Raw genomic sequence first — 19,109 nt, 5'->3', positions numbered from 1 at the left:
TTTAAAATTGTATGCCATTGTACAACATTGCGCGATATTGCATCGCATACCATCGTATGCCTTATGGTATGCGATGGGCGCCGTGATAATACACAAGTACCGACAAAAACACCAGTTATATTAGGTCCACACCTATAATGGCACCAGTCTTGCCATTTCAACATTGATCATGTCAACATTCATAATGTCTACATGGGTAACTCGTTGACATGATTGTCGGCAAAGTTTCCCTGGTGGTCTAGTAGTGTCTTAGCTGCTCCCAGCGACATCCCGTGATCATGTGATGAGAAGTTCAGGTGGAGACATCTGAGGAGTCATGTCGCCTACCCCTAACCTTAATCCTTAACCCTAACCGCAAAACCATCCCCAGCTCCTAGCCCCAAGACTCCTGGCAGCCCTTGCCCCTGGGGATTCTGAGAATGTTTTTATGGTCAGCCATGGGACCGGATCCCATACCGAAACATATTTTAGTTTTTCAGTCAATATTTGTTCAACAAAAATATGAGGAAGCCATAGAGAAGAAGTAAGTACATATACGCACTATTAGCAACAATGACGCAAAGTAATCATTGCTGTATGAGTTTTATTTTCCGTCATATTTGAGGGTCCTTAGCCTGTGACTAGATTGGCCAATCCCAGGATAGGGATCGGCGGAACACCAGGATTTGAATCCTGGGATTGGAGCTTCCAATCCCAGAAAAACCAGAATTGAGCATTTTTCAATCCTGAATCTTGGGATTGTCATCCCTAGTTGTGACTGATTACCCTTAGCCTGTGACTGAGGAACCTTAGCCCATTGCATGACTGAGGAACCATAGCCCTATTGTATGACTGAGGAACCGTAGCCTGTGACTAAGGAACCTTAGCCCATTGCATGACTGAGGAACCGTAGCCTGTGACTAAGGAACCTTAGCCCATTGCATGACTGAGGAACCGTAGCCCATTGCTTGGCTTAGGGATCTTAACCCATTGCTTGACTAAGGAACCATAGCCCTATTGCATGACTGAGGAACCGTAGCCTGTGACTAAGGAACCTTAGCCCATTGCATGACTGAGGAACCGTAGCCTGTGACTAAGGAACCTTAGCCCATTGCATGACTGAGGAACCGTAGCCTGTGACTAAGGAACCTTAGCTCATTGCATGACTGAGGAACCGTAGCCCATTGCTTGGCTTAGGGATCTTAACCCATTGCTTGACTAAGGAACCTTAGCCCATTGCATGACTGAGGAACTGTAGCCTGTAACTAAGGAACCTTAGCCCATTGCATGACTGAGGAACCATAGCCTGTGACTAAGGAACCTTAGCCCATTGCATGACTGAGGAACCGTAGCCTGTGACTAAGGAACCTTAGCCCATTGCATGACTGAGGAACCGTAGCCCATTGCTTGGCTTAGGGATCTTAACCCATTGCTTGACTAAGGAACCTTAGCCCATTGCATGACTGAGGAACTGTAGCCTGTAACTAAGGAACCTTAGCCCATTGCATGACTGAGGAACCGTAGCCTGTCACTGAGGAACCTTAGCCCATTGCGTGGCTGAGGAACCGTAGCCTGTGACTGAGGAACCTTAGCCCATTGCATTACTGAGGAACCGTAGCCTGTGACTTGAGGAACCTTAGCCCATTGCATTACTGAGGAACTGTAGCCCATTGCTTGGCTGAGGGACCTTAACCCATTGCTTGACTGAAGAACCTTAGTTCATTGCGTAACTGAGGAACCTTAGCCTGTTTCTGAGGGACCTTAACCCATTGCATGACTGAGGAACCATAGCCCATTGCTTGGCTGAGGAACCATAGCCCATTGTTTGGCTGAGGAACCTTAGCGCATTGTTTGCCTGAGGGACCTTAACCCTTTGCTTGACTGAGGAACCTTAGTTCATTGTGTAACTGAGGAACCTTAGCCTGTGGCTGATGGACCTTAACCCATTGCATGACTGTGGAACCTTAGTTTGCCACATAAGGAACCTTAGATTAGGATCAGTTTCCTGTTGCACAGGGACATTTTAGCAAAGCTGGCGTTACTCTTTCTACAAAAATATTAGGAGGATTAGGAGGCGTTTGGTGATTTTGTTTTGAAGACAAAAGACTTAATCGCCCACGTTCTTGGTGGTTGCTTTGTGGTTCTTGTGGTGATGAGTACATTTGTTAACGTATTTCCCATTCACCAGAGCCCAAAAGATCTGGCCCACATGTAATGGTGAGGTGGGGGCGGTGGATGGCAGGTTCTGGATGGGTCACTTGTGCACCTCAATAGACTTAAAGCAGAATTAAGCCATGCAGTGATGCGCATTCCTTTAGAAGATCATGGGCTCTCTTCTGGCCACCACAAAAGCCATCCTTGTACAGCTTTTATCCTGATGTTAGACTAATGAACCTGTAACACCGATAAGTGTTGGATGTAGCTTTTGGGTTCCCTAGGATGCCTTGGACCATTATACTGAACTTTGGGTGAATTTGGTCACCCATTCCTGGTAAGGAGCCATCTACACTATTATGTTTTCGCCCTTTGCAGCCCAATGTGCAGCAACAATTGCCGCTCGGAAATCCTTGTCTTGTAGGGATTAGGAAAATCAACAGTTTGGGCTTCCCATTAACAGATGAGGGGTCCAATATTCCCTGTAGAGGCCCTGGGCCAAGGCCTGCTAATTTCAGCAAGTGCCAGTTTCCTTTAGGGGGTGATGTCATGGAGCCGGGGTCTGGACCGAGCAGTTGTGTGTAAACCATTAGGAACCTGACACAAGTGCACTGGCTCTGACAACCCCAGCTGCTTTCTCTTACATTACATGCCTGATCTAACGTGCGCCAAAGCACGATCATAGATGGAGGGGGCTCTGAAGAGTGTTTATAAATGGCAGCTTCAGGCACCCCTTCCTAAGATTTACTACTACTCCTAACGTCAGTCTGAGTAGATCTGAGGTGACTACAGCACAAGGTATGATTTGTACCTGTCGCCATAGACTGCAAGTCTCACAACGGGAAATGTTATAACAGTGTTGACGTGACGCACAAACCTGACAGCTGGGCTGCTGGATGCGTGTTCATTGGAAATAGTGTAAATGGCAGCAGCGTTCATATCCTCTGTGGGTATTTGTTACTATATGCATTATTCCTTATAGCTTTAGAAATGGGCTTCCTGCTCTACTTCTCCCTCTCCTCTTCTCCCACTCCTCTTCCTCTGATTCGCCCACTCCTCTTCCTCTGATTCGCCCTCTCCTCTCCCTCTGCTTGTCCCTCTCCCCTTCCTCTCCTTTTCCTCTGCTTCTCCCTCTCCTTTTCCTCTGCTTCTCTCTCTCCTTTTCCTCTGCTTTTCCTTCTCCTTTTCCTCTACTTCTCCCTCTTCCCTTCCTCTGCTTCTCCTCTTCCTCTACTTCCCTCTCTCCTCTTCCTCTGCTTCCCCCTCTCCTCTTGCTCCCCTTTCTTCTGTCTATCTCTTCCTTTGATTCTCCCCCCCCACACACACACACTTTCCCCACACCTTACCCCGCTTCCCTCTCTTCCTCTGCCGCTTTCCCCTCCATCTCCCTTCCTCTGCTTCTCCTACCCTGGTATTTAATGTCTCTGGCTCTCTCCTCCTCCCCTTCTTGCCCTCTCCCTCCCCCTTCATCCACTTATTGTGGTAGCCTCAGTCAGTGGTGTCACTCAGGCCACCAGTCCTGAGGGTTTTGGTGAATAGAAGGAAGCCAGTAGCATCTGGCCATGTTTGGTGAAAGTTGCAGATTGGCGACATGCGTCCACAGATATGTCCTTAGATTGCTTGGTAAACGCTGTGTTTCTGACTGTACAGGCTGTTTCCGCTGGTCACCGTGCAACTCTGAGCTCTGTGCTTCTTCTCCACAGTGTAAGAAGAAGCACACCCTGCTGTGCCCAGACTACGCCCGGAATGGCACCTGTCCACAGGGTTCAAAATGCAAACTACAACACCGCCAGAGAAAGAGGTGGATCGATCGCACAAACCAATCAGAGCAAACCCAGCCAAGCTCCACTCAACTGCCACAAGCACAAGAGGATTCTGGGTAAGCAGAGGCAGGAAGTGAATGTGCCTCAATATCTGTATCCAGGTGTTGCCCAAGATCTGGGCTATGTGCTTATCTTTGATGTTAGGAGGAGATGTGTAGTTTTTGGAGAAAAGGTAAGATTTAAGGCTGATGAATATAGGAAACTGGTCACCATGACTAAAGGCTTACTCTCCTGAATTTTGGACTCCCATAAGAGAGGGTTGCCTACTGCAGTGGTTCTCAACCTCAGTTCTCAGGTCCCTCCAACAGTGCACGTTTTCCAGGTCCCCCGGCAGGTGCACTCATTACTCACTGACACATTTTAAATTATCACAATTGGAGCGAATTATTTCACTTGTGATTCTGTGTGGAGACCAGGAAAACGTGCACTGTGTGGGGTCCTGAGGACCAAGGTTGAGAACCACTGGCCTACTGCATTCTGCTTACTTCCCAGCAGGGGGTGACGTCACGATATTGGTGGTTGCATAGCCCTGCCCCATATTACGGCATTGCACTGCGAGTTAGGGATGGCCATCGTTGCCTTTGCCAATCAAAATGCAGGGGTGGAGCTTTGTGTGTGACATGGGCGGAGCGCCGGAGCTATGCTCCGTGTCCTGGCACTTTGGAGGAAAAAGCAAAAACAAAACTATTAGTTTAAGCTGGGCATCAATGGGGGGAAACCATCTGGTCTCCCCCCCCCCCATCGATGGCAAAACTATTCGACATCGGCCATAAGTCATCGATGAATTCTAATCATCGATGGTTGATGGCCATCCTTACTGCGAGTGGCTGGGCTGTAATGCTGCGGCTTGTGTCACCCCCCCAACCCCGGCTACCTGACCTTCCCCTCCAGGAGATACAGAAGTTGACAAATATTCCTACAGAAGATGTCCAATAAAATGAAGTTTAAAACTGTTCCTCCTCCCGGCCCCCTGAAGTGCGGGCAAGCCTCTTGCATGCCCCAGCTTCCCCCGTATCTTCCTACTCCACAGTTAAAATATATGGGTAGTATGAGGAGGGAGAGAGGCTAAAATGAAGCAATTTGCATCATTTTAGCCCCTGTCCCCTCTGTGAATCCTGCGAATCGTGGGATTTTTATTTTTTTTTGCAATGTGGGCGGGGCTTGATGTAGGGCTCCGTCCCCGCCCACCCTAATGCCAGATGAAAGTCTCCTCTCCGGACATCTCCCAGAGAGGAGACATTAATTATCAGCAAGTACAGATTATGGCCAACACAGTGAGGTGTATTCTCTGATTTTTGCGAGCTGTGACAGCGAGCAGTACGGACTGCTCGCTGTGACCACTTGCACGGTCAGTATTTTACTGCACGCGCCGTTTCCCCCTCGCTAGGTTTCTGTAGCGACAGGGAAACTGTGTGCGGCCGCTAAAACCGCATTAGCTGCGAGTCTCGCTGCTTGGGGGAATCCTCGCTGTTCTGTGATGGTGAGCGGCCGGTGCGGAGGTTAAACAGTAAGGGTCCCTTGTTTTCGGCAATCCCTGCCATTTAAACCCCTCCCCAGCAGCATTGGATACGGCCCAGTATATGGGCGACACAAGTTTTTCACAATTTTTTTTCCCTTTAAAAAAAAAATGTTCATGTTTTCCCAATCACATGGACTACGATTGGAGGTGGTAAAGCCGGAAGCTTAACAAGCGAAGCAGTACAATAATTGGGTGGTCCATGTCCTAGAAGATAAAAATTGACACCCCTACAACCTTTAATCCCGGTTCTACCAGGCGGAAGCAGGAAATCCAGTCCCGGCAAATTGCCATGTCGGCCATTGTGGATATGAATTCTCCCCTGTACTGCTGCCCGTATCACTCAGCCTGTATCACTCTTTCTGCAGGTTACATACAGAGCAGCCATTGCCAGTCCCATCCACCAGCGAGGAGGAGACCCCGGGCAGCAGCGGATGGGAGAGCTGTCCTTCCTTCATCTCCCTGAACTGTTCCTCTGCCAGCGATGGGACCCCGGTGTGTAAAAGGGCGAAGTCGGCTGAGGACTCAGGTAACGTGACTGTAGGATTAGGGCCACCTGCCCGTCCTCTCATTCCTGCTCCCCAAAACACACTCCCGTTTTACTTGTATAGTGGTTTTCAGTTACTGCAGAACCCCTTACCCCTGCGTTAATTGGTTGGCGTATGACATTTCCACCTTCCTGGATAAATAAACGGAGCGTTTGAGAAAGGCGTATCGCTATTAGATCACATGGAAATCGTCCTTTGCTGTATGAAGGAAGTTAGACCTCGGCTGCGGAGCTTTGTAGACGTATAAATAAGAAATAAGACACAGTTTGAGATTTCTTTGGAGTTCACCTCTAAGTTTGACTTCTCTCCTCACTTTCCTCCTCCTGAGAGCCGTGCGTTCGCTCGTGTGGTGGAAGCGGCGCAGAGACAGCAGCTCCCTGCTTGATGTTTGCCATATGTCTGTCTTATAAATAATTGACGTTGAACCGCAGTGGAAGTCGGTGAGCGCACCGTGCGCCGTGTATTCCAGCAAATAGCCAGGTACCCCAGGACTCCGAAGGAAGGTCAGCTCTGCTCCACTTATCCACCTGGCAGAGCGTATCGCGCTGGGACTCCTAAATCGTGTGCAGAAGGGCAGCGGAGCTCTCCCAGGGCACATGCCTTCTCTGCCTCTTTTATGTCTGAGCGTCTCTGCTATGTACAGACAGCTGTGGCTGGTCCCACACGTGCTCCGGGCAGCCAGGTGTATTTCCCATGGCTGGCCTGGCCTTTCTTATCCGTCATGCCACAAAAGTATAGCTGTGTGTTGTTACAGCAAGTCTCCTCTTCAGCCTCGGCTGCTGATGCTGTGGGAGAACCACTAATAAGGGGGTTCCTGAACTCTAACTCATTCATCTCAGACACGTGCATTGTATGTATACAGTATATCCATTTGCAGGTAACTTCCCGGTCTGTGTGGGAGGAGGTGCCGGCTTAACCCTTTGAGCATCGCTCACATTTATTATATAAATTAAAAACTAAAAAAATGGTGTAAAAAAGATTATGACCCATATGCACTAAGCTTCGAAAGTAATAAAATGGAGAGTAATAAAACAACCAGCCAATCAGCTCCTGCCTGACATTTTTCAAACAGTCTGTGACATGGCAGTTAGGAGCTGATTGGCTGGTTGTTTTATTACTCTCCGTTTTATTACTTTCGAAGCTTAGTGCACCTGGCCCTATATTTTCTATATAAGGTAAATATTACAGGTCACTAGGTGATTCATCGCACCCTACGGGCGCTCTTCACACCGTCGTAAGGGGCTGCGCCCCCTTAATTTGGGAACGTTTGTATTGTGAGATATATGGTTAGAATTGTATGAAAGATGCCCTGTATTGCAGCTTCTGGCAGTGGGTGAGGGTCCAGCGTGGCAGTACAGGAGTACAGGACGGTGACCCTGAGTCAGTGTCTCCTCCTACTGGGTGGGAGTTAGGGTGCATGAGAGCAGGAGGCTGGGCTATGAGGCATGATAGGGGTATGTGGGCAACACAGCGTCAGTGACTCCCCAGTGGTGGAAGTTACGGTTCAGGAGAGCAGGAAGCTGGGTAGTGATAGGGGTGTGTGGGCATACGGGGGACTAAAGAGGAGGGCGGGGGACACTGTGCAGCTTCTGTCAGTGGGTGAGGGTCCAGCGTGGCAGCACAGGAGTCAGTGTCTCCTCCTACTGGGTGGGAGTTAGGGTGCATGAGAGCAGGAGGCTGGGTGGTAAAGCATGATAGGGGAATGTGGGCAACACAGGGTGAGCGGGTCCCCACTGGCGGAAGTTACGGGACAGGAGGCAGGGCAGTGATAGAGGTGTGTGGGCGTGAGGGTAGTAAAGGTTTTTGCCTGTTGCAGAGTAGGGATGGGCATTGGTGCCGACGCCATCGATGGTTGGCATTGATGGCGATTTTGCACCCTGCCATCGATAGTAGTAAAATATTAGTTGGATAACCATCGATTGTTGTAGCTATTGATGGTCATCCATATATATCTATATCTGACTGAATAGGCCGTGGGACAATCAGAACTCAGTGGCGAGACTGTCAGGTGTGGGGGGGCGGAGCTATGCTCTGTGTCCCGGCACCATACATTTTTTTTAAACTTGATCGGTTCTCCTTTGCCATCGATATAGGGAAACCATCTGGTCCTCCCACATCGATGGCAAAAGTATTGAACATCGGCCATAAACCATCAATGATTTGAAATCATTGATGGTCGATGGGCATCCCTAGAACTGGAGGAGGGTGGTGGACAGTATGCAGCTCCCGGCAGTGGGTGAGCGTCTCCTCCCACTGGGAGGGAGTGAGGGTGCATGAGAGCAGGGGGCTGTATAATAGTGGTATGTGGGCAAGACATTGATAAAAGTTGTGGCGCTGGTGCAGAGGACCGTGGGGTCACTTCTGGCAGTGGGGGAACCTGCAGCGCGGCAGCCAGGGCCGGATTTCCCACCTAGGAGCGGCACCTGCTTGTGGCGGTACAGGATCCCCCATTCTCACGGGGGTACGTGAAATGCGGGAGCAGGGTCGCACGGGTCCGCCTGGGGGTGGAATTGCCGGAAGGGGGTCATGGGGGGTCTGCAAATTGCGGGAAGGGGGGGGCGCGGGGGTCCATAAATTGCGGGAGGGTGCGGGGGTCCGCAAATCATGTGGGGGGGGGGGCTGAATCACGGGAAAGGGGGGGTCTGCAAATTGCGGGAGGGGGGTTGTGAGGGGTCAGTGAATTGCGGGAGGGGGGTTTCGGGGGTCCGTGAATCGCGGGAGGGGGTGCGAATCGTGGGAGGGACGCGGAGGGGTGCTGTGAATCGCGGGAGGGGGGCGCAGAATCGCGGGAGGGGGGGGGGGCGCAGGTGTGCCGTGAATCAAGGGAGGGGGGCGCAGGGGGTGGGTGGGGCAAAATCGCGGGAGGGGGCGGGGGGTCCGCAAAGCACGGGGGTGGTGGCGTGAATCGCGGGAGGGGGGGTTGTGAATCGCGGGGGGGGGGGTCCGCGAATCGTGGGAGGTGGGGGCCATGAATCGCAGGAGGGGGAGTCCACGAATAGCGGAAGGGGGCGGGGGTCCGCAAATCGCGGGAGTGGGGCACCGCGAATTGCGGGAGGGGGTGTCGCGGGGGGGGACCCCAAATCACGGGAGGGGGTCGTGGGTGGTGCCGCAAATCGCGGTGGTGGTGGGTGCGCGAAGGGGGGTGGGAGGGGGTCGCGGGGGGTGCCGCGAATCGCGGAAGGGTGGATTGGCGCGGTGGGGCCGCAAATCGTGGGAGGGGAGCGCGGGGGGGGCCATGAATCGCGGGAGGGGGTTGCGGGGGTCTGGGGTGGGGTGCTGGCAGAGGGGGGGGGGGTTCTGGCAGACCTTTCGCTCACCTGGTGGCTGTGGAGTAGCAGTGTCTTTTCCTGGCAGCATGGGGAGGCAGAGGGTGTCTGGCACTGTGGGCTGGTTCTCTGTCACTATGTGAGTGTGTGTGGGCGGAGTCAGAGGCTCCACCCAGCGTTATAGACACACTCACACATTGAGTGACAGATGTAGCCAAATATATAAGAGATTATGAGGAATAATACCCCTTTCAGTCTGCACTCTCAACATGGGTTATTGCTGGGTCATTACGTCACCAACCCGGGTCGCGGTGCAGTGTTAAAGGACCACCCCAGGTCAAGTAACCCGGGAGTTCAACCCATAGAAACATAGAATTTGACGGCAGATAAGAACTACTTGGCCCATCTAGTCTGCCCCTTTTTTGACCCTAGTCACAACAGAGTTCAGCGCGGCTCTGACCCGGGTCTTGTTCAAAGTATGGATCAGGAAGCGCTGTCAGCTTCAAAATGAAGCGTCGCCACAGAGTCCCCATCCCGTGTGATGTCACTGACCCAGCAGTAAGCTGGGTCGGATGCAGAGCATTCAGACCGCAAATGCCGGGTCGCTCCTGGGATGAATTTGTGTCCTTATCCCTGGTGTGACCCAGCATTTGCCGTATAAAAATGTTTGCTTGCCAATTTCCACACCTTTTTTGACAAATTCACTTGGCTACCAAAGGGTTAACATCGGCCTCCTAGTCTTTTTTATTTTTTCTCCCTCAGATTAACAAAGTGACGGTATGCGTTTTACAGCGTGAGCACATTATTTCTGGCACGCTGAATAGCCTCATTTGAGGATAGGTTAGCGATTACAACTCTCTGAATTAATGAGAGGCATCTGCGGGTAAATCAGCGTCATGTGATCCATCGGAGCCAATGTGCTGAAAGCTGGCAGTTTGATGGGGTCACAGGATGCTCACTGAGCATGCTCCCGCCAGTACGTGGGCCGGTCCCTCGCTCAGGGACAATAATAAATATTTGTAGCTGTTCCAAAGGTGGCTTACTGCGCATCATGCCTAGTAGTAGCCCTCAGTGTGGGGAAGGATTGGGGCGGGATGAGGCCATGGTATACGTCTAGGGCTGACGCTTAAGTGGGAAAAGTGGGTGGGATTATGCTGCAATGCACAGGTGGGATGGGCCCATCTCAGCCAATCCAGTAATTACCTGTAGATGACATCAGCTGTGCATTTGGTTTGTGCACACAGTGTCTCAGTGATGTCACTTTCTCCTAGTGATGTCATTGGTTCCCCGTGCAGTATACAGCTAGGACAGGACTGTAGTAACATGTATAAAGAGTTACACGTGGGTGCGGCCTCGCAGTTGGCGCCAGCATTGCGCTCATTTATATGCTGTCTATTGATGTCACCACCCAGTGTAATTCCCAAGCATTGCTAATGTATCAGAGACAATAGTAATACAGGTAAGTGTTTCCTCAGCACAGCTCCGGCTCCGGAGTCTGACGCGGTTCTGTTCTATCTAATGGGTTTCATTTGCATCGCATACGAGTGGATGTATTAATGGGGTCAGGGGTCAGCAGCTGTACTATAACTGTGCAGGGATAGATGCAATTCATTAGCTGTTAAGATGCGGTATCTGAATGAAGGATCCTCTCTGTGATGTTCCTGTGAACTAGACAGTGCCCCCTACAGCTCATTTCTCTGGACGCACTGAGTATGGGTGCTTACATACATACATACATACATACATACACGCTATGTATGGTCACTGCATGGGTGATCTGCTCTGTTTTATACCGAGCATCCTCTATACTACTCTATGCCTGATCTGTACTTCACTGCTGTATCCCCAGCCACTGCTTCACTGCTATATACCTGATCTGTACTGCACTGCTGTATCCCCAGCCACCGCTGTACTACTATATACCTGATCTGTACTGTACTGCTGTATCCCCAGCCACCACTGTACTACTATATACCTGATATGTATTGCACTGCTGTATCCCCAGCCACTGCTTCACTGCTATATACCTGATCTGTACTGTACTGCTGTATCCCCAGCCACCACTGTACTACTATATACCTGATCTGTATTGCACTGCTGTATCTCCAGCCACTGCTGTACTGCTCTATGCCTGATCTTTTCCTGAACTGCTGTATCCCCAGCCACCACCGTACTACTCTCTATCTGATCTATACGGCACTGCTGTATCCCCAGCCACTGCTGTACTACTCTATGCCTGATCTGTAACACACTGCTGTATCCCCAGCCACTGCTGTACTGCTCTGTCTGATCTGTACTGCACTGCTGTATCCCCAGCCACTGCTGTACTGCTCTGTCTGATCTGTACTGCACTGCTGTATCCCCAGCCACTGCTGTACTGCTCTGTCTGATCTGTACTGCACTGCTGTATCCCCAGCCACTGCTGTACTGCTCTATGCCTGATCTGTACTGCACACCTGTTAGTGCTGTGTAATAGTCCTACTAAGCCCTGTTATCCGTTTCCTGTAACCCCTTCCTTGCCGCCCTCGCTCTCTAGTACAGGGACCTGTTAGTGCTGTGTAATAGTCCTACTAAGCCCCGTTATCTGTTCCCTGTAACCCCTTCCTTGCCGTCCTCGCTCTCTAGTACAGGGACCTGTTAGTGCTGTGTAACAGTCCTACTGAGCCCCGTTATCTGTTCCCTGTAACCCCTTCCTTGCCGCCCTCACTCTCTAGTACAGGGACCTGTTAGTGCTGTGTAATAGTCCTACTAAGCCCTGTTATCCGTTCCCTGTAACCCCTTCCTTGCCGCCCTCGCTCTCTAGTACAGGGACCTGTTAGTGCTGTGTAATAGTCCTACTGAGCCCCGGTATCCATTCCCTGTAACCCCTTCCTTGCTGCCCTCGCTCTCTAGTACAGGGACCTGTTAGTGCTGTGTAACAGTCCTACTAAGCCCCGTTATCTGTTCCCTGTAACCCCTTCCTTGCCGTCCTCGCTCTCTAGTACAGGGACCTGTTAGTGCTGTGTAATAGTACTACTGAGCCCCGTTATCCGTTCCCTGTAACCCCTTCCTTGCCACCCTCGCTCTCTAGTACAGGGACCTGTTAGTGCTGTGTAATAGTCCTACTGAGCCCCGTTATCTGTTCCCTGTAACCCCTTCCTTGCCGTCCTCGCTCTCTAGTACAGGGACCTGTTAGTGCTGTGTAATAGTCCTACTAAGCCCCGTTATCCGTTCCCTGTAACCCCTTCCTTGCCGCCCTCGCTCCCTAGTACAGGGACCTGTTAGTGCTGTGTAATAGTCCTACTGAGCCCCGTTATCCGTTCCCTGTAACCCCTTCCTTGCCGTCCTCGCTCTCTAGTACAGGGACCTGTTAGTGCTGTGTAATAGTCCTACTAACTCCCATTATCTGTTCCCTGTAACCCCTTCCTTGCCACCTTCGCTCTCTAGTACAGAGACCTGTTAGTGCTGTGTAATAGTCCTACTGAGCCCCGTTATCCGTTCCCTGTAACCCCTTCCTTGCCGCCCTCGCTCTCTAGTACAGGGACCTGTTAGTGCTGTGTAATAGTCCTACTAACTCCCATTATCTGTTCCCTGTAACCCCTTACTTGCCGTCCTCGCTCTCTAGTACAGGGACCTGTTAGTGCTATGTAATAGTTCTACTAAGCCCCGTTATCCGTTCCCTGTAACCCCTTCCTTGCCGCCCTCGCTCCCTAGTACAGGGACCTGGTAGTGCTGTGTAATATTACTACTATGCCCCGTTATCTGTTCCCTGTAACCCCTTCCTTGCCGTCCTCGCTCTCTAGTACAGGGACCTGTTAGTGCTGTGTAATAGTCCTACTAAGCCCCGTTATCCGTTCCCTGTAACCCCTTCCTTGCCGCCCTCGCTCCCTAGTACAGGGACCTGTTAGTGCTGTGTAATAGTCCTACTGAGCCCCGTTATCCGTTCCCTGTAACCCCTTCCTTGCCGTCCTCGCTCTCTAGTACAGAGACCTGTTAGTGCTGTGTAATAGTCCTACTGAGCCCCGTTATCCGTTCCCTGTAACCCCTTCCTTGCCGCCCTCGCTCTCTAGTACAGGGACCTGTTAGTGCTGTGTAATAGTCCTACTAACTCCCATTATCTGTTCCCTGTAACCCCTTACTTGCCGTCCTCGCTCTCTAGTACAGGGACCTGTTAGTGCTGTGTAATAGTCCTACTGAGCCCCGTTATCTGTTCCCTGTAACCTCTTCCTTGCCGTCCTCGCTCTCTAGTACAGGGACCTGTTAGTGCTGTGTAACAGTCCTACTATGCCCCGTTATACGTTCCCTGTAACCCCTTCCTTGCCGCCCTCGCTCTCTAGTACAGGGACCTGTTAGTGCTGTGTAATAGTCCTACTATGCCCCGTTATACGTTCCCTGTAACCCCTTCCTTGCCGCCCTCGCTCTCTAGTATAGGGACCTGTTAGTGCTGTGTAATAGTCCTACTGAGCCCCGTTATCTGTTCCCTGTAACCCCTTCCTTGTCGCCCTCGCTCTCTAGTACAGGGACCTGTTAGTGCTGTGTAATAGTCCTACTAACTCCCATTATCTGTTCCCTGTAACCCCTTCCTTGCCGTCCTCGCTCTCTAGTACAGGGACCTGTTAGTGCTGTGTAATAGTCCTACTGAGCCCCGTTATCTGTTCCCTGTAACCTCTTCCTTGCCGTCCTCGCTCTCTAGTACAGGGACCTGTTAGTGCTGTGTAATAGTCCTACTAACTCCCATTATCTGTTCCCTGTAACCCCTTCCTTGCCGTCCTCGCTCTCTAGTACAGGGACCTGTTAGTGCTGTGTAATAGTCCTACTAAGCCCCGTTATCCGTTCCCTGTAACCCCTTCCTTGCCGCCCTCGCTCCCTAGTACAGGGACCTGTTAGTGCTGTGTAATAGTCCTACTAAGCCCCGTTATCCGTTCCCTGTAACCCCTTCCTTGCCGCCCTCGCTCCCTAGTACAGGGACCTGTTAGTGCTGTGTAATAGTCCTACTGAGCCCCGTTATCCGTTCCCTGTAACCCCTTCCTTGCCGTCCTCGCTCTCTAGTACAGGGACCTGTTAGTGCTGTGTAATAGTCCTACTGAGCCCCGTTATCCGTTCCCTGTAACCCCTTCCTTGCCACCTTCGCTCTCTAGTACAGAGACCTGTTAGTGCTGTGTAATAGTCCTACTGAGCCCCGTTATCTGTTCCCTGTAACCCCTTCCTTGTCGCCCTCGCTCTCTAGTACAGGGACCTGTTAGTGCTGTGTAATAGTCCTACTAACTCCCATTATCTGTTCCCTGTAACCCCTTCCTTGCCGTCCTCGCTCTCTAGTACAGGGACCTGTTAGTGCTGTGTAATAGTCCTACTGAGCCCCGTTATCCGTTCCCTGTAACCCCTTCCTTGCCGCCCTCGCTCTCTAGTACAGGGACCTGTTAGTGCTATGTAACAGTCCTACTGAGCCCCGTTATCCGTTCCCTGTAACCCCTTCCTTGCCGTCCTCGCTCTCTAGTACAGGGACCTGTTAGTGCTGTGTAACAGTCCTACTAAGCTCCGTTATCCGTTCCCTGTAACCCCTTCCTTGCCGTCCTCGCTCTCTAGTACAGGGACCTGTTAGTGCTATGTAACAGTCCTACTGAGCCCCGTTATCTGTTCCCTGTAACCCCTTCCTTGCCGTCCTCGCTCTCTAGTACAGGGACCTGTTAGTGCTGTGTAATAGTCCTACTGAGCCCCGTTATCCGTTCCCTGTAACCCCTTCCTTGCCGCCCTCGCTCTCTAGTACAGTGACCTGTTAGTGCTGTGTAACAGTCCTACTGAGCCCCGTTATCCGTTCCCTGTAACCCCTTCCTTGCTGCCCTCGCTCTCTAGTACAGGGACCTGTTAGTGCTGTGTAATAGTCCTACTGAGCCCTGTTATCCGTTTCCTGTAACCCCTTCCTTGCCACCCTCGCTCTCTAGTACAGGGACCTGTTAGTGCTGTGTAATAGTCCTACTGAGCCCCGTTATCCGTTCCCTGTAACCCCTTCCTTGCCGTCCTCGCTCTCTAGTACAGGGACCTGTTAGTGCTGTGTAACAGTCCTACTAAGCTCCGTTATCCGTTCCCTGTAACCCCTTCCTTGCCGTCCTCGCTCTCTAGTACAGGGACCTGTTAGTGCTGTGTAATAGTCCTACTGAGCCCCGTTATCCGTTCCCTGTAACCCCTTCCTTGCCGTCCTCGCTCTCTAGTACAGGGACCTGTTAGTGCTGTGTAATAGTCCTACTGAGCCCCGTTATACGTTCCCTGTAACCCCTTCCTTGCCGCCCTCGCTCTCTAGTACAGGGACCTGTTAGTGCTGTGTAATAGTCCTACTGAGCCCCGTTATCCGTTCCCTGTAACCCCTTCCTTGTCGCCCTCGCTCTCTAGTACAGGGACCTGTTAATGCTGTGTAATAGTCCTACTGAGCCCCGGTATCCGTTCCCTGTAACCCCTTCCTTGCCGTCCTCGCTCTCTAGTACAGGGACCTGTTAGTGCTGTGTAATAGTCCTACTAACTCCCATTATCTGTTCCCTGTAACCCCTTCCTTGCCGTCCTCGCTCTCTAGTACAGGGACCTGGTAGTGCTGTGTAATATTACTACTATGCCCCGTTATCTGTTCCCTGTAACCCCTTCCTTGCCGCCCTCGCTCTCTAGTACAGGGACCTGTTAGTGCTGTGTAATAGTCCTACTGAGCCCCGTTATCCGTTCCCTGTAACCCCTTCCTTGCCACCTTCGCTCTCTAGTACAGAGACCTGTTAGTGCTGTGTAATAGTCCTACTGAGCCCCGTTATCCGTTCCCTGTAACCCCTTCCTTGCCGCCCTCGTTCTCTAGTACAGGGACCTGTTAGTGCTGTGTAATAGTCCTACTAACTCCCATTATCTGTTCCCTGTAACCCCTTACTTGCCGTCCTCGCTCTCTAGTACAGGGACCTGTTAGTGCTGTGTAATAGTCCTACTAAGCCCCGTTATCCGTTCCCTGTAACCCCTTCCTTGCCGTCCTCGCTCTCTAGTACAGGGACCTGTTAGTGCTGTGTAATAGTCCTACTATGCCCCGTTATCTGTTCCCTGTAACCTCTTCCTTGCCGTCCTCGCTCTCTAGTACAGGGACCTGTTAGTGCTGTGTAACAGTCCTACTATGCCCCGTTATACGTTCCCTGTAACCCCTTCCTTGCCGCCCTCGCTCTCTAGTACAGGGACCTGTTAGTGCTGTGTAATAGTCCTACTATGCCCCGTTATACGTTCCCTGTAACCCCTTCCTTGCCGCCCTCGCTCTCTAGTACAGGGACCTGTTAGTGCTGTGTAATAGTCCTACTGAGCCCCGTTATCTGTTCCCTGTAACCCCTTCCTTGTCGCCCTCGCTCTCTAGTACAGGGACCTGTTAGTGCTGTGTAATAGTCCTACTAACTCCCATTATCTGTTCCCTGTAACCCCTTCCTTGCCGTCCTCGCTCTCTAGTACAGGGACCTGGTAGTGCTGTGTAATATTACTACTATGCCCCGTTATCCGTTCCCTGTAACCCCTTCCTTGCCGTCCTCGCTCTCTAGTACAGGGACCTGTTAGTGCTGTGTAACAGTCCTACTGAGCCCCGTTATCCGTTCCCTGTAACCCCTTCCTTGCTGCCCTCACTCTCTAGTACAGGGACCTGATAGTGCTGTGTGATAGTCCTACTGAGCCCCGTTATCCGTTCCCTGTAACCCCTTCCTTGCCGCCCTCGCTCTCTAGTACAGGGACCTGTTAGTGCTGTGTAATAGTCCTACTGAGCCCTGTTATCTGTTCCCTGTAACCCCTTCCTTGCCGCCCTCGCTCTCTAGTACAGCGACCTGTTAGTGCTGTGTAATAGTCCTACTGAGCCCCGTTATCCGTTCCCTGTAACCCCTTCCTTGCCGTCCTCGCTCTCTAGTACAGGGACCTGTTAGTGCTGTGTAATAGTCCTACTGAGCCCCGTTATCCGTTCCCTGTAACCCCTTCCTTGCCGCCCTCGCTCTCTAGTACAGGGACCTGTTAGTGCTGTGTAATAGTCCTACTAAGCCCCGTTATCCGTTCCCTGTAACCCCTTCCTTGCCGCCCTCGCTCTCTAGTACAGGGACCTGTTAGTGCTGTGTAATAGTCCTACTGAGCCCCGTTATCCGTTCCCTGTAACCCCTTCCTTGCCGTCCTCGCTCTCTAGTACAGGGACCTGTTAGTGCTGTGTAATAGTCCTACTGAGCCCTGTTATCCGTTCCCTGTAACCCCTTCCTTGCCGCCCTCGCTCTCTAGTACAGGGACCTGTTAGTGCTGTGTAATAGTCCTACTGAGCCCCGGTATCCGTTCCCTGTAACCCCTTCCTTGCCGCCCTCGCTCTCTAGTACAGAGACCTGTTAGTGCTGTGTAATAGTCCTACTAAGCCCCGTTATCCGTTCCCTGTAACCCCTTCCTTGCCACCCTCGCTCTCTAGTACAGAGACCTGTTAGTGCTGTGTAATAGTCCTACTGAGCCCTGTTATCTGTTCCCTGTAACCCCTTCCTTGCCGCCCTCGCTCTCTAGTACAGGGACCTGTTAGTGCTGTGTAATAGTCCTACTATGCCCCGTTATCCGTTCCCTGTAACCCCTTCCTTGCCGCCCTCGCTCTCTAATACAGGGGCCTGTTAGTGCTGTGTAATAGTACTGCTGTGCCCCGTTATCCTTTCCCTGTAACCCCTTCCTTGCCTCCTCGCTCTCTAGTACAGGGACCTGTTAGTGCTGTGTAATAGTCCTACTGATCCCTGTTATCTGTTCCCTGTAACCCCTTCCTTGCCGCCCTCGCTCTCTAGTACAGGGACCTGTTAGTGCTGTGTAATAGTCCTACTGAGCCCCGTTATCCGTTCCCTGTAACCCCTTCCTTGCTGCCCTCGCTCTCTAGTACAGGGACCTGTTAGTGCTGTGTAATAGTCCTACTATGCCCCGTTATCTGTTCCCTGTAACCCCTTCCTTGCCGTCCTCACTCTCTAGTACAGGGACCTGTTAGTGCTGTGTAATAGTCCTACTGAGCCCCGTTATCTGTTCCCTGTAACCCCTTCCTTGCTGCCCTCGCTCTCTAGTACAGGGACCTGTTAATGCTGTGTAATAGTCCTACTAACTCCCGTTATCCGTTCCCTGTAACCCCTTCCTTGCCGTCCTCGCTCTCTAGTACAGGGACCTGTTAGTGCTGTGTAACAGTCCTACTAAGCCCCGTTATCCGTTCCCTGTAACCCCTTCCTTGCCACCCTCACTCTCTAGTACAGGGACCTGTTAGTGCTATGTAACAGTCCTACTGAGCCCCGTTATCCGTTCCCTGTAACCCCTTCCTTGCCACCCTCGCTCTCTAGTACAGGGACCTGTTAGTGCTGTGTAACAGTCCTACTGAGCCCCGTTATCCGTTCCCTGTAACCCCTTCCTTGCCGCCCTCGCTCTCTAGTACAGGGACCTGTTAGTGCTGTGTAATAGTCCTACTGAGCCCCGTTATCCGTTCCCTGTAACCCCTTCCTTGCCACCCTCGCTCTCTAGTACAGGGACCTGTTAGTGCTGTGTAATAGTCCTACTGAGCCCCGTTATCCGTTCCCTGTAACCCCTTCCTTGCCGCCCTCGCTCTCTAGTACAGGGACCTGTTAGTGCTGTGTAATAGTCCTACTGAGCCCCGTTATCCGTTTCCTGTAACCCCTTCCTTGCCGCCCTCGCTCTCTAGTACAGGGACCTGTTAGTGCTGTGTAATAGTCCTACTAAGCCCCGTTATCCGTTTCCTGTAACCCCTTTCTTGCCACCCTCGCTCTCTAGTACAGGGACCTGTTAGTGCTGTGTAACAGTCCTACTGAGCCCCGTTATCTGTTCCCTGTAACCCCTTCCTTGCTGCCCT

At 51.7% G+C, this 19,109-nt stretch overlaps 1 protein-coding gene across 1 annotated transcript in view; it reads left to right on the top strand.

The window, feature by feature from the left end:
- The window catches only part of ZC3H3 (zinc finger CCCH-type containing 3), a 194,309-nt gene that overhangs the window by 160,551 nt on the left and 14,649 nt on the right, over nucleotides 1–19,109 (top strand). The window contains exons 10-11 of the mRNA XM_083144927.1: nucleotides 3,837–4,012; nucleotides 5,841–6,001. Of these exons, the coding sequence (XP_083001053.1) occupies nucleotides 3,837–4,012; nucleotides 5,841–6,001 (337 nt within the window). The remainder of the gene's footprint in view (nucleotides 1–3,836; nucleotides 4,013–5,840; nucleotides 6,002–19,109) is intronic.

The sequence above is a fragment of the Crinia signifera genome, chromosome 5, assembly GCF_055691185.1.
Source record: "Crinia signifera chromosome 5, ASM5569118v1, whole genome shotgun sequence".
In the NCBI taxonomy this organism is placed as follows: domain Eukaryota; kingdom Metazoa; phylum Chordata; class Amphibia; order Anura; family Myobatrachidae; genus Crinia; species Crinia signifera.
This window is presented reverse-complemented; position numbering and strand designations above follow the sequence as displayed.